Raw genomic sequence first — 16,307 nt, forward strand, 5'->3', positions numbered from 1 at the left:
CCCTCGCTCAGCCAGTGAGCGGGAACCGGTCTGTATGTGGGATCCGAACCCTCGGCGGGAGCGCCGCCGCACTCCGAAGGGGTGCACTGTAGCAGTGCGCCACCGGGCCGGCCCTGAAGTCCCATCTTCTGAAGGATATATCTAATACTTTACATCAGCTCTGAAAAAGTCAACTACTTTTAAAACAAACTTCAGGGGCCGGCCCGTGGCTCACTCAGGAGAGTGCGGTGCTGATGACACCAAGGCCACGGGTTCGGATCCCATATAGGGATGGCTGGTTAGCTCACTGGGTGAGCGTGGTGCTGACAACACCAAGTCAAGGGTTAAGATCCCCTTACCGGTCATCTTTTAAATAAAATAAAATAAAATAAAATAAAAATAAAACAAACTTCAGAACACCAAATTTTATTAGTGGATATGTACATGCCTCATATCCACTTCTTTGAAGTTTTATGTTAAACAGCTCCCAAAATAATTACTAAGTATGTTTCATAACAAGCTATCCTTGCTGTACATGGTTCCCATACACACAAATTTCACTTACTACTGTTTAGCTAACACCAGTCTCCCAACAACACAGTTCAAACTTCAGTTACCACAGTATACTAACTATGAGTAATTACATAAAGTACAAACTTTGCTGCTAGCTGTTGAGTCTACAAATCACTATGTAAATAACAGAAACATATCATGATCAGTAACCAATCACATCACCTTTTCCAGTCTGTCGATGATAGGTCTCTGCCCATCTGTTATTAGTTCACAGACACAAAGAGTATAACCAGTGTTTACCTCCTTGTCTACCACGTGACATTTTACAAAAATAGACACCCAAAAAAGAAAATTGGCCAACAAAGATGAAAGTGCACCAAAGAAACAAAAACTGATAACACTAGAAGTGAAATGTGAATCAAATATAAAAAGTTATAAATAGCTGACTATGGGAACATTGACACTGCTGCCACTCGAGACTCCAGATGCAGAGCCAAAAAAAAAACTTCCTGAAGGTGAGCTTATCTATGTAAATAAGGAAAATGGTTGTGAGAAAAGGATGATGTCCCAGAGGAGTGAAAAACTTCACAATAAATGAACTCAGAGATGGTTCCTAATATTAAAAGCACAAAGGATAAAATAATTTGAAGGTGGTCTAAACTTAAGAATATGACAATTCACCAAAGTTCAGAAAAGATGCTTGCTCTGGAAAAAGGCAGATCAAGACAGCAGAATAGGACTCTCTAGCATTTGCACCTCCCCCCTGGGACTTCAAGACTGGGTTTGGGAGTCATTCATTCTTCTTGTTTACAAAGTCTTAGCTGATTTGTGTGAGAGCAGGTTTTGTTTTCAGTTTAAGTTGGAACTCAGTGAAGTTTCAAAACACAGGAGAGAAATTACTATGGTACTTACATACGTTGAAATAATGGTTCCAAACATGAATTTGAACAACTACCCACACTCGAAGACACCTTCAAAAGAGCTAAGGGAACCACGTAAGAGATCACAGTAACCCGGTTATAGCATAATAGTAAGAAAAGATGCATTGAAGAGGGAAGAGGGCAGAGGGCAGAGGGCTGGCTGGTTAGCTCAGTTAGTTAGAAGAGCAGTGTTATAACACCAAGGTCAATGGTTCAGATACCCATACCAGCCAGATGCCCGCCCCCCCAAAAAATCAGTAGCATTTCTGTACACCAACAGCAAACTATCTGAAAAAGAAATCAAGAAAATAATCCTATTCACAATAACTACAAAAAATAATAATAAAATACTTAGGAATAAATTAAACCAAGGAGGTAAAAAATCTCTACAATAAAAACTACCAAACACTAATGAAAAAAAGTAAAGAGAACACAAATTAATGGACAGATATCCCATGTTCATGGATTGGCAGAATTAACAGCTAAAATATCCATACTAACCAAAGCAATCCACAGAGTCAATGCAATCCCTATCAAAATACCAATGACATTCTTTACAGAAATAGAAAAAACAAACATATATTTTGTACAGAACCACAAAAGACTCTAAATAATCAAAGCAATCTTGAGCAAAAAGAGCAAAGCTGGAGGCATCCCACTACCTGACTTCAAAATATATTATAAAGCTATAGTAACCAAAACAGCATGGTACTGACATAAAAATAGACATAGAGAACAATGGAACAGAATAAAGAGCCCAGAAATAAATCCATGCACTTACAGCCAACTGATTTTCGACAAAGGTCTCAAGAACACACAATGCAGAAAGGAGTGAGGGCCTTCAATAAATGGTGCTGAGAAATGGATATCTATGCAGAAGAATTAAATGAGACCCTTATCTCTCACCATACACAAAAATCAACTCAAAATGGATTAAGGACTTTAATATAAAACCAGAAACTATGAAACTACTAGGAAAAAAAAACAGGGGAAAAGCTCCGTAACAGTTGTTCGGGCAATGATTTTTTAGATACAACTCCAAAAGCACAGGCAACAAAAGCAAAAAGAGATAGATGGAATGACATCGAACTAAAAAGCATCTGCACATCAAAGAAACAATCAACAGGGTGAAGAAACAACCTACAGAATGGGAGAAAATATTTGCAAACTATATAAGGGGTTAATAACCAGAATATATAAAGAAGTCAAACAACTGCAAGAAAACAACCCAATTAAACAATGGGCAACTGACCTGAACAGACATTTCTCAAAAGAACAGGTATAAGAAAAAATGCTCAGCATCACTAATCATCAGGGAAATGCAAATCAAAAACCACAATGAGATTTTACTCCTGTTAGATTTTACTGCTGTTAGATAACAAGCACTGGCAAGGATGTAGAGAAAAAGGAACACTTGCATGCTGTTAGTAGAAATGTAGATTACTACAGGAAAACAATATGGAGATGCTTCAAAAAAAAATTAAAATAGAACTATCATATGATCCAGCAATCCCACCACTGGATATATATCCAAAGGAACTGAAATCGGCATGCTGAAGAGGTATCTGCACTCACATGTTCATTTCAGTATTATTCACAATAGCCAAGAGATGGAATATGGGTGTGTGGGTGTGTAATGGAATACAATTTGGCCATAAAAAAAGAAGAAAATCCTGTCATTTGTGACAACATGGATGAACATGGAGGAATAAAGTGAAATATGTGAAATAATCCAGGCACAAAAAGACAAACACCCATGCTCTCACTCATATGTGGAATCTAAAAAAATTAATCTCATAGAAATAGAGTGGAATGTTGGTTTCCAGAGGCTGGGGTGGTTAGCAGGGAGAGGAAGTTGGGGATATTTTGGTCAAAGGATACATTACTACAGTTAGATAGGAGGAATTCAAAAGATATATTGTACAGCATGGTTAATATAGTTAATGATAATATATTACATACTTGAAAAATGTGAAGAGAGTGGCTATTTAGTGTTCTCACCACCAAATAACTATGTGAGGTAATGCATTTGTTAATTAGCTATATTTAAGCATTCTACAATGTATATATACGCCAAAACGTTATGTTGTACACAATACATATAATTTTATATATCAATTTTAAAAAATAAGTTAAAGAAAAGAAATATGCTTGCTCTGTATTATAAGTTATATGACGAGGCAAGCATTGTTCAAACAACTCTCGACAAGTTTTTAATAAAGAAATAAAACACTTTAATTCCTAATGTCTCTAATGTTTTAAATTAATGTACTAAATATTTTATTATTTTTCGATATTCCTATACATTTATAAGTAACAGGAAGAGTTCTTAATGTTTGACATTTTCAAAGGTTTCAGAAAAATCATGTTTCTCACTTATTAAGATGGCTTTGAACAGTTTCAAGTTTGCATGGCCTTTTTTTTTCTTTTACTTTTTTTTTTAATGCCAGTCAAATTTAGCAGGGCTAGGGGTCGGGGTTGGACATTTTCAAAGGTTTCAGAAAAATCATGTTTCTCACTTATTAAGATGGCTTTGAACAGTTTCAAGTTTGCATGGCCTTTTTTCTTTTACTTTTTTTTTTAATGCCAGTCAAATTTAGCAGGGCTAGGGGTCGGGGTTGTGGGTGTGGTGTATACCAACTTTAGTGACAGTGACACTAATGTTAATAAGTCCTGATAACCCACTACCATCAGACCAGCATGCATGGCCATTTTTACCTCCCCAAACTACCATGCAAGGCAAGGACTGTTTGTATAGTAAGACTGTATTACCTAATCACGTTATCAAGGATATACATATATCGAGAGCATCTAGGTTCCCAAATGACCTAGAAAATCTACCAGGCCAGTTATGAAAGTCTCAAAAGGAATATACACTAGACTACTACCGTCCAGCTCCTCTACTGTTTAATTCCCAGGTTCTATGTTTGGTTTACACATGCAATTCTCTTCAATTACTACTCCCAACTTCTGTCCCTATCCAAGTCTCTTCATATAAAGTTAATAACGGGAAACTGACTGCGAGGTATACAAAAATTCTCTGTACTATCACCACAACTTTTCTGTAAACCTAAAACTATTATATATATATATTTTTTTTTAAGTATTACACATACTTTTTCATCTAACACTAATTATTATTATTAATGCTGAGAACTAATGAAATTTTGAATCACAGGTACTAAATATTATTAATAAATTTCTATTCACTACAGTAATACTAAGCTGTGTCCTCTGAAATTGTCTTGATTCCCAAGGGTAACTCTGCTCCTTGGAAAGGGGGAACCTGGTTGGTGGGGTCCACACCGAAGCCCCACTTCCATCCATGAGAAAGGTCTTAAGAGTATGAAACATACTTCCCTTAGAGTAGAAAGAGAAGTATGAAAGCCACTCTCTAGCCTAAAAGGGAGTAAGACCCATGTTTTAAGGAATATTCCAAATCCATAGTTCCTCATACTGAAGAAAGCACTGGACTGAGGGTGAAGACCAAGATTCTAATCCTGCCTCTACTACTTACAAATCATGTATAACCTTATATTTCTCTGGGCCTCAGTTTTCTCATAGGTAAAATAAGAGGACCAGATGGTAATGGCAAAGTTATGTTTTAGCTTAAAAATCTAATTCGACTTTTTCCCCCAAAATTTTCTTCTAGTAAAATAGAAGAGGAAGAGTAAAGGCATATGACTTGGATAGTGCATACTGAAATATAATGCTTTAATAAAGATCAAAACTTATTTGTCAGGTTTTTTTATTTTTGGTCCATTAAACTATTATCAAGATATCTGGCTTGCATAAAAAACATGTATATTACATCCATCTAGCTCATCTAATTTTAAATTTCAAGCTATATCACATTTATTTCACAAAGACACAGGTACTTTTTCCCTCCCATGCTACCAAAAAGCAAACAATACAAAAGTATAGCATAATTCACAATAATCAGTTTCAAAACATAATGCAAAGCTTCTTCTGGGCTCATCTCCCTCCCAGTTTTACAATACTATCAATTATCTAATGCACAGAAAAACGGATAAATAGAATAATATGAAATTGACCAGGGCAAGTTTTTACCAACAGGCTGAAAACTTGACTACCTAAAATATATTCTCTTCCTAATTATGCCAAGATTTCAAACTTCATAAGTCTAAAAACAGTGTAAAACTGTAACAAACAGAATGCTGAAATACAAACTAGACAATACAGGCTTTCAATGTACATTAACATGCTAATAATCCATCAGCAACATTTTTTTTTTTTAAAGATGACCGGTAAGGGGATCTGAACCCTTGGCTTGGTGTTGTCAGCACCACGCTCAGAACACCACGCTCAGCCAGTGAGCAAACCGGCCATCCCTATATAGGATCCGAACCCGAGGCCTTGGTGTTATTAGCACCGCACTCTACCGAGTGAGCCACGGGCCGGCCCATCAGCAACATTTTTATAATTTATATTTGACTTCCAAAAGTAACTAAAATAGGCTAACAAAAGTTATTTGCCATTAATGTCATCTCTTTGGTCTTTTCAAAATATTGTAACATTCTCTCATATGTATAGCGTTAGGGAAAAAACCGTGTTTAAATAAACAATGCAATCCAAAAAATGAAAATACAAACAATCAAATTAACATGCATCATTTTGTTACCAAATTTTCAAGAATCTACAGGCACTAAGTACAACTCTTAGAAAAGATATGGCCCTATTCACAAACACATAACAAGTGCAATAATTAAAGTTGTAACGCTAAAATGTCACTTTTAAAACAATCCTTGTTACCTCTGACTCCAACTATATTGAAATATTTCCCCAACGCTAGAGTTGCTAAAGATTTTATCACCTTCGAAACCTTATATATGATAAAGATAATAAAGATGAGACTTAAAAGACTTCATTTTTCATTAAAATGTATGCAGAATGTATCCTGAGCTATTAAAAGAACCAACACAACATATATTCGAAGCCTTTCATTTTAGCATAGATTTGAAAATTCGTTTCATTATGCAATAACAGCATGAAAAATTCAATTACACTGATCTATAATCTAGTTTCAATAAAGACTACAAGACAAATCATACGAACTAACATTTTAAAATAGTAAAACTTAACATTTTTAACTTAATAACGTTTTTGAAATGGTCAAATTTCTAAAACCTCAGCGCTAATACTTAAATCCAAAGTCTGTGCTCATAGGAAACCAAACATTGTGTTCAGTACGGGAGAAGAGTTGAACAGCTTATCTAAGAAACCACTTGTTCTTCAATTAGCTTTCATCTTGCTCTGTGCTTTTATTTTGTCTGCACAGCACTTCTTCACTTAAATGAAAAAAAAAAAAAAACGTGTATCCAGTCAGGTAAGAATGATCCTGTCTCTCTTATTCTAAAGAGCAACCGTCTTCTCGTTTGTCCGCTCCTCCCCACATGTCAAAGAGAGTCCAGGAGAAAGGGACCCCCCAACTCGATCCAGGACGCCTCTCGGCCCTTTCGTACCCGGGGTTGACACCAGACCACTCTGGGCCTCCTTTCCTCGTTCCCGCACCGCCTTCCGCCTCCAACTCGGACCCGCGCCCGCCAGACCCTGCGTGTGCGCCTCCGCCGGGGCCACTCCGCTCCCAGCCCGCGGCGCGCGCCCTACGCGCGAGCACGACCCACCGCCCCTGACGGCCGCCCCGGGGCCTCGGCGTCGGTCTCGTATAACTTCGTATAATGTATGCTATACGAAGTCGTGTGCGCCTCCGCCGGGGCCACTCCGCTCCCAGCCCGCGGCGCGCGCCCTACGCGCGAGCACGACCCACCGCCCCTGACGGCCGCCCCGGGGCCTCGGCGTCGGTCCCGCCCGGGCCCTCCCCGATGCCGGGCTTTGCTCCGCAGAGAGGACAGCGTTCGAGAGAGCGCACTCCGGCTCCTCGCACACGGTCAGCGCCCGGCCACCAGCAGCGGGCAGAGGGGCACAGCTGGGTCGAAGCGGGTATGCAAACGGCCCGCCCGGGAACCGACCTGTGGAGACCGCCATCTTCTCCTGCAGCCCGACGCAGCCGCCCGCACGCACGGGTCGTCCGCACGCACGGGACGTGCTCGTCACTTCCGGGAGCGGGCCGCCCGGCTGCGTCAGGCGGATCCCGTCCCGGCGGCCTGTGTGCCCAGGAGCCGACGGGAGGGGATCTCGTCTCTGCTTCCGCGGCCCTGCGACTGTGCCATCGTTTGGAAATAAAACGCTGAAGAAGAAGTTCGTGCGAGGGTTGGGAGACAACTTGCGTCAGTCTCCGTAAAGTAGAGCAAAAAGACAAAGAGGAAATATTTGTTAAAGGACGTGGGCAGTGGGCTGTAAGCTCCGGCACGGCAGCCGCGACCCACGTGCCGTGCGCGCATGGGCAGAGGCGTGCGGTCGGGGACTCAGCACTGGTTTTCAATCCCTTAGTACGTTTTTAGAAAGGAGGAAAACATCTCGTTGACAATGTCTTGTATTCATTAAATATTGGCGTGATGATATTTGGATGAAATCTTGTTACATTCGGTGTTGAAAAATTATTCAAAAGAGTTGGACGACAAATTTGAAGAAACCTTAAAGAATCCAATTTATTTCATTCGTATTTTTCTTTTGATATGTGCATAATAGTGAAACACGATTAAAATCTAAGTCTAAAAAGATTTTTCCAGAAATATAAGATTACTAAGTAGGATGCATTATATCATTCAAAAAGCAAAGGTTTTTAGTTTTTGTTCTAGCAATACAATAGAAATGTTGCTATTGTTGTTTGGTAGTATTTGATACTGCCATCCCATGTTATAAGAAATGAAACCAAACCTCAAAGAACTGAAATGACTTCTAGGAGAGCACACTTCTACCAGTAGCTACAACAGAGCTGAAATTCTAATGCAGTTCTGACCCCAAAGTTGATGCTCTTTTTGTTCCTGTTTTCCATTACAATGCTGGTCATGATACTTGTAGATGCTGATGTTGCTGTGGTGATACTCTATAGTCTGAAGCTTTTCGTTGTAGGGGTAACTATTATGCAAAGACAGGGGGAAATCCTGCTAGGGTAGGGATTCTTAGTTCTTTTTATCCTGCATATGGCCATATCTCTTACAAATGTCCGAAGCTTTGGGAAAAGAATGACCTTCTTCCTCATTGCTGAACTTGGAGTGTCAGCTGTTTTTGCTTCCCAAACTGGTCCTCCCTATGAACCCTGATATGAAGCGACACTATATTGCATAATTTTAATATGTATTTCACTCTCTGTGCTAGGCAGCCTCTAGGACTGTCCCCAAGGATACCTTCCTGGTATTCGTTTTGTATAATCCCTTTTGCATGGAGTGTGAGCTGGGTTTATTGACTAGCTTCTGATGAATTTAAAGGCAGAACTGCTGCGATATTGATTCTGAGGTTATGTTTTTAAAAGACTGAATTCTGTCATTAGCACTCTCTTGCTCCCTCTGAGGGAAGCCAGCTGCCATGTTAAGAGCTGCTCAGTGGAGAAGTCCACATGTCAAGGAAGCCAAGGCAGCCTCTAGCCAACAACCTGGGAGAAAGTGAGGCCCTTAGTTCAACGGCCCATAAGGAGCTTGACTCCTGTCAACAGCCATGGGAGTAAGCTTGAAAGCAGATCCTCCCTCCGTTAAGCCTTCAGATGAGACCGCAGTCCTGACCAACACCTTGATTGCCAGTTTGCTAGACACTTTCAGGCGGAGGAACTCAAATAAGACATGCTCAGATTTCTGACCCACGGAAAGAGAAAACAAATGTTTATCATGTCTAGTCATTAAATTTTGGGATAATTTGTTAGGCATCAATAGAAAACTAATATACTCTTCCTGTTTGCTGTTATTAGTATGTTCACTAATCCTACAAGCATTGTTTGAATAACCATAATCATACATATTAAATAAATGTCCAACCCAGTTTCACCTGGCTATTGGTGAGCCTCTATCGATATATAGTTACCATTTTATTAGGGCAGACTGATGGATAATGGCAAATTTAAACATACCCCCACCTAACAGAGTCAAAAGTAATAATCAGCAAAACATTGACCAAATTCGGTTCTACTTTACAAACCATAAATGTTTTCTCAGGAAATGCTTAAATCTTAATTACAACACACATACTTTTTCCACATTTTGAAAACTAGGCTTGCAAAGCCAGTAGTCTTAGTATCTTTCCACTCATCTTTTTTTAAAGAGTAAATTGCAGTAAATGGGAGGAAGTCAGACTTTTTGTAACTTGAAAAACAAAATGCTTAATTTTGGGTTTTTCTTAATGGTATATGAGGCAAAAAGCAACAAGACTCTGTGACAACCAGGAAGAAATCACAAGTGAAAAATTCCTTAAAATTTCTTGGGAGACAAGAAATAGAAACAATCAGAAAAGAAAAATGGATAAGAAGAAAACCACAAAAATCAAATAGGTTGGCTAATCTAATAAGACTTTGTTCAGTATGGAAATGAAATTGCAGTTAGGAAATCAAAAGATACCTGAAATGTTAGAAACAGTGAAAAACAGCTGTGGAGCAAAATTTAGTGTTTGTGGGGCATGAGCACCAGGCAGAGGGCAGTTTGAAGGGCACAAGAACCTAGGAAAGGCAACAAAGGCCAAGGTGAGCAGTGGGTTTTGGCCTCCCTCTGGCTTTCCATTCTTGCTCAGCTCATCAGTGTGCACTGAAGAAAGATGATGGTTTTGGACCAGAGAGACTCAAGTCCAAACACTTGTTCAGTTTGTGACATTGACGAAGGCATTTAATCTCTTTTAATCTCCCATTTCCTCAGCACCAAAATGAGAATAATCGTAGGATAATCTTTATACTTAATACATCTGATATATCAGACACTATAGTGTCTGGCCCATCAAACATGCACAGTAAATGGTTGCCATCATTATAATGATTAGATCCTAAAAACTAGTTCTTTCTACTAATAGACAAATAATTTTTTATAAGAATTTCATGTTTTCTTCTTGGGTCTGGCTGCTAGGAAACTCAAAGCCAAATCTCTAGCACATCCCTAGGAAATACTTAACGGTATATAATGTATGCTCTGAGTTCATCCCTCAGTTCACTTTGTTTCCTAGTTTCTCACACATCATATTTTACACCATCTTGCATTCTTGTGGTATTTAATATATCTCTATAAACTTCTACAAATTTTCTCTCTTTTTCTTTTTAGAAAGGACAGTATTAACAAATGATAAATGAGCTATTTATAGGCCTTTGATGTCAATATAACCACTGGATAATTTAGTCCTCTCATGTGCCATTTCCTAATCCTTAAGGTGTTTCTCAAGCTGTAGGCTTACTAGCAGCCTCTGTAGAGGTCTATCACAAAAACAAACACCTTTGCCAAACATGAACATGTGTGTGTGTGTGCAGGAATCTGTGTCTTTCTCATCTGTCCTGAAAAATACAGAAAACAGTGAATTGAAGCAAGAAGAGAAGAGAGACACATGAGAAGACACAGACACAGAGGGGAGAGAAGTTACAGAATCCCATACTTATTATCTCTCATCTTTTTGATAATAGCCATTCTAGCAGGTATGAGGGAATGTATTTTTTTTTTTTTATTCCTTTTTGTCTTTTTTACTGACTGGTAATGGGATCGCAACCCTCGGTGTCGTGCCCGTACCGGGGACCGGCAACGGGATCGCAACCCTCGGTGTTGCGCCCGCACCGCGCTCAGCCAGTGAGCAGGAACCGGTCTCCACATGGGATCTGAACCCTCGACGGGAGCGCCGCCGCGCTCCCAAGCGGCACACTCTCCAGTGCGCCACTGGGCCGGCCCATGAGGGAATGTATTGATGTAGTTTTGATTTGCATTTCCCTGATGATTACTGATGTTGAGCAGTTTTCCTTATACACGTTGGCCATTTGTTTTTTTGTTTTGTTTTGTTTGTGTGTGTTTTTGGCAGCTGGCCTGTATGGGGATTGAAACCTGTGACTTTAGTGTTCCCAGCACTATGCTCTCCCAAGTAAGCTAACTGGCCAGCCCTCATGTTGACTATGTATATATCTTTTGAGAAATGTCCATTGAGGTCAGTTATCCATTCAGTTACCCATTTTTTAATCAGGTTAATTGTTTTCTTGCTATTGAGTTGTTTGAGTTCCTTATATATTTTTGATATTAACCCCTTATCAGATGTATAGTTTGCAAATTGATTCACCCATTCTGTAGATGGTCTCTTCTGGAGGACAAATTTTTCAGTTGCCTTCAATATGAAAGTGAGCCAAAACGCCGGGTACTGGTCAAGCTTTATTAAAGGAAAAGAATCTGCCAGGCTGCACTCAAAATTGAGAGCAGCAGCCAGCGTCAGGGTGGGAAGGCTTATATAGGCTGTAAGGAAAGCTGACATAATCAGGGAGGGGTTTGGTGCTGGTGTGGAAGAGAAGGCTGGCTGATGCAATCAGGTGGAAGGTTGCACCCAAGCAGAGGTAGAGGAGTTTCTATTTCTCAGAAACCACGAAGTTTCTCGTAAGGGAAAGGCTGGTGGCCATTTTGTCTTCAGTGTGTGTAAAATAACACCAGTCACATCCAAGATGGCACCAGTCGTCCAAGATCCATCACAAAGTGACCACAATTTCCTAGTGTTTTAAGAGTATCTGGGGGCCGGCCCGTGGCTCACTCGGGAGAGTGCGGTGCTGATAACACCAATGCCCCGGGTTCGGATCCCACATAGGGATGGCCGGTTCGCTCACTGGCTGAGCATGGTGCTGACAACACCAAGTCAAGGGTTAAGATCCCCTTACCGGTCATCTTTTTAAAAAAAAAAAAAAAGAGTATCTGGGATTTGTTTTAACCAGGTGTGAAGACAGACATGAAAACGACTGTCATGAAGAAAGAAGTTTATACTCACAGATCCCTAGAAACAGGAGGCACAGCAGGCCGTGCAGGGCCACACAGGAAAGCCCCAGGGTCAGTCAGGAGGCAGAAGGAGTAAGGGCAAAATGAGGGTAAGAGTCTTTATTGCATTTTCCATGGAAAGGATCAAGCAAGGCATGGTAAACAGGTTTCAGATTGGCTGGTTTGAATAATTTCAGTAGGCTCTGGGGCATAGAGGCTGTACCTAGTTGTCTGGTACTTTATCCTGGGGTGATTAGGGCATGGGGTTGGGGGGCGGGGGATATTGGCCTGGAGTGTGAGAGCAGAGTGGTCGGTTTGCGTTTGAAAGGCACAATCCCAGAAGAATTGTTTACTATCTCTAGGAATTAGCTAACCCTGGGAGGGGCCGTCCTCAAGGGTCCAAGGCCCCACAGTCAATGATAAATGAATTAGAACACAAAAAATAAAAGATGTGGTTAATACACCTGATCTTTCTCCTACTTCACTGGCCATTCCTTCTGAGTTTCCTTTTCTGATTCTTCCTCTTCTCCATGAATTCATGGTACTAAGGGCTAGTTCTCAGTCTTTGGATGTCTTTTTATCTCTGCATTTCCCTGATGATCACATCCAGGTTCAGGACTTTAAGTGGCATCCAAATGCTTTCACTCCCAAATTTGTATCTCAAGCCTGGGCCTCTGCCTTAAACTCTGCACACTAACATCTAACTGCTTGCTCAGGTTAGCAGCTAAGGAGCTACCTTAGACGTCTCAAATTTAACTGAGCTCCTGATCTTCTTTCCCAATAAAGTCCTACCTGCAGCCTTTCTTTACTCAGTAAATAACAATTCCATCTTGCTGAGGACAAAAATCCTTGGAGTCATCCTTCATTTCCCTTTGTCTCACACCATGCATCCAGGCCATCTGGATGTTCTGTTGGCTCTGTCTGGCGATATACGTAACATCCTATCACTGTTGATGACCTCCACTGTGCCTGCCCTACTGCAAGTTTAATATATAAAAGTCAATTGCTTTCTGCTATGGTCTGAATGTGTGTCCCCTCCAAAGCTCATGAGAAAGCTTGATCCCCAATGTGGCAGTGTTGAAAGGTGGGCCTTTGGGAGGTGATTGGATCAGGAGCAATTAACCCATTCATGGATAATGGGTTAATGGATAAAGGGGTCATGGGGGTGGCACTATTGGCTTATAAGGGATGCAAGTGAGCCTATTAGTGTGCCCTTGCCATGTCACCACATGATACCCTTCTGCTGCCTTGCAACTCTGCAGAGTCCCCACCAAGAAGAAGGCCCTCATCAGACAACCCCCCAGACCTTGGACTTTAAAGCCTCCAAAACATTAAGAAATAAATTTTGTTACTTTACAAATTACCCAGTTTCATGTGTTCTAAGTAACAGAAAATTGACTAATGCACTTTCCTACAAACCAGTAAAGATCAAGTGGAATTTGAAATTTAAAACACAGTATGATTTACATTAGCACCCCCCAAAATGAAATACTTACGTATAAATGTAGTAAAATATGCACAAGATCTATATAAGGGAAACTACAATATTCAGATGAAGAAAATTTTAAAATAACTAAATAAATGGAGAGATATTCCATGTTCATGGACAGGAAGACTCAATATTGTCAAGAAGTCAGTTCTTCTCACCATGATCCATAGGTTTAATGCAACCCCAAACAAAATTCAAACGAATTATTTTGTGGGTCTCAACAAACTGAGTATGTATGGATAGGCAAAAGACTTGGAATAGCCAACATGATATTGAAGGAGAACAAAGTTGGAGCACTGGAACTACTCAACTTCGATACTTACTATGAAGCTACGGTAATCAAGACAGTATGTCATTGATGGAAGAATATACAAATAGATAAACAGCACAGGATAGATAGTCCAGATATCAACCTACATAAGTACAGTCAACCAATCTTTGACAAAGGGGCAAAGAAGAAAAGGTAGTCTTTTTAAGAAATGGTGCTACAATGGAATTCTACTCTGCTATAAAAAAGAATGAAACACTGGGCCAGCCCATGGCTCACTTGGGAGAGTGTGGTGCTGATAACACCATGGCCATGGGTTTGGAACCCTATATAGGGATGGCCGGTTAGCTCACTTGGGAGATCGTGGTTCTGACAACAACAAGTCAAGGGTTATGGTCCCCTTACTGGTCATCTTTAAAAAAAATAAAAATAAAAAGGGCCAGCCCGGTGGCACACTGGAGAGTACACCACTTGGGAGCGCGGTGGCGCTCCCGCCAAGGGTTCGGATCCCATGTGGAGACTGGTTCCTGCTCACTGGCTGAGCGCGGTGCGGGCGCAACACCGAGGGTTGCAATCCCCATTGCCGGTCCCCGGTATGGGTGTGACACTGAGGGTTGCGATCCCGTTACCGGTCAGTAAAAAAAGACAAAAAGGAAAAAAAAAGAAGAATGAAATACTACCATTCGCAACAATGTGAATGGTCTTAGAGAAAATTATCTTAAGTGAAACAAGTCAGGCTCAGAAAGAGAAATACCACATGTTCTCACTTATTTGTGGGAGCTAAATATAAATAAAGTAGGGGGAAGAAGACACAACAATCACAGCAATTCCTTGAACTTTTTAAGACAAGTGAACAGACATGATGTTGATGGAGGGGGAAAGGAGGGAGGGGAAGAGGAACAGGTAAGGTGTCATGATAAACAACTACAATGTATACTGAGAAGTTAAAATAAATAAATAAATACCAAAAAAAAAAAAAAAGAAATGGTGCTGAAACAACTGAATATCCATGTGCAGAAAAAAGCACACACCTCACCAAAAAGGCATGTAGATGGCAAATAAGCATATGAAAAGATGTTCCACATTATATGTCATCAGGAAAATGCAATTAAAACAACAATGACTTACCACTACAATGGGCAAATACCATTACCTACTAGAATGGGCAAAATCCAGAATACTAACATCAAGTGCCGGTAAGGATGTGGAGCAACAGGAACTCTAATTCATTGCTGGTGGGAATGCAAAATGGTAAAGGCACTTTGGATGATAGCTTGGTAGTCACAGGCAAAACCAAACGTACTCTAACTATATCATCCAGCCACCACACTTCTTGGTATTAACCTAAATGAGTTGGAAACATGTCCACACAAAAACCTGCACAGGGATATTTATAGCAGCTTTATTCATAACTGCCAAAATTTGGAAGCAACCAAGTTGTCCTGCAGCAGGTGAATGGATAAAAGAACTGGGATGCATCCAAACAATGGAATACTAGTCAATGCTAAAAAGAAGTGAGCTATCCATCCATGAGAAAGACATGAAGGAAACTTAAATGCATATCGCTAAGTGAAAGAAGCTAATCTGATGAATTTATATTGTATGATTACAAATACATGCCATTCTGGAAAAAGCATAATGATGGAGACAGTAAAATGATCAGTGATTTCCAGGGGTTGGAGGGAGTGAAGGATGAAAATGCAGAGCACAGAAGGTTTTTAGGACAGTGAAACACTCTATAGGATATTTATCTTAGTGCATTTTGTGCTGCTATAACAGAATAGCTGAGATGGGGTTATTTATAAAGAACAGAAATTTCTTTCTCACAGTTCTGGAGACTGGGAAGTCTAAGACCAAGACATCAGCATCTGGTATCTGGTGAGAATCTTCTTGCTACATCCTCACATGGTAGAAGGCAGAAGGATAAGAGAAGATGAACGCTGTGTCCTCACATGGTAGAAGAAAGAAAGAGTAAATCCACTACTGCAAACACTCTTTAAAAGAACATTCACCCATTCATGCGGGTGGAGCCCGCATGACTTAAACACCTCCCATAAGGTCCCCCTCCCAATACTGCCTCACTAGGGAACAAGATTCCAATGCCTGAATTTGGAGGGACTTACTTAGAACATAGCACAGGTGGACTAAGAGAATTTATGTCCCTACACCCACCCCAAATTTACACACAGAAATCTAATTCCCAGTGTGATGGTATTAAGAGGTGGGCCTTTGGGAGGTAATTAGATCATGATGGTAGAGCCCTCATGGATGGGATGAGCGCCCTTATAAGAAGAAACTAGAGAGCTAGCTTGTACTCT

General features: G+C 40.4%; 1 protein-coding gene across 1 annotated transcript in view; it reads right to left on the reverse strand.

The window, feature by feature from the left end:
* Positions 1–7,448, reverse strand: part of LOC103607441 (ubiquitin-conjugating enzyme E2 variant 2) — a gene marked incomplete at its 3' end in the record, with an annotated part of 28,987 nt that extends 21,539 nt beyond the window's left edge. The window contains exon 1 of the mRNA XM_008591948.1: positions 7,403–7,448. Coding sequence (XP_008590170.1) covers positions 7,403–7,418 — 16 coding nt within the window. The remainder of the gene's footprint in view (positions 1–7,402) is intronic.
* Between the last annotated feature and the right edge of the window lie 8,859 nt (positions 7,449–16,307).

Source organism: Galeopterus variegatus, unplaced genomic scaffold (genome assembly GCF_000696425.1).
Source record: "Galeopterus variegatus unplaced genomic scaffold, G_variegatus-3.0.2 Scaffold7425, whole genome shotgun sequence".
Taxonomy (NCBI): domain Eukaryota; kingdom Metazoa; phylum Chordata; class Mammalia; order Dermoptera; family Cynocephalidae; genus Galeopterus; species Galeopterus variegatus.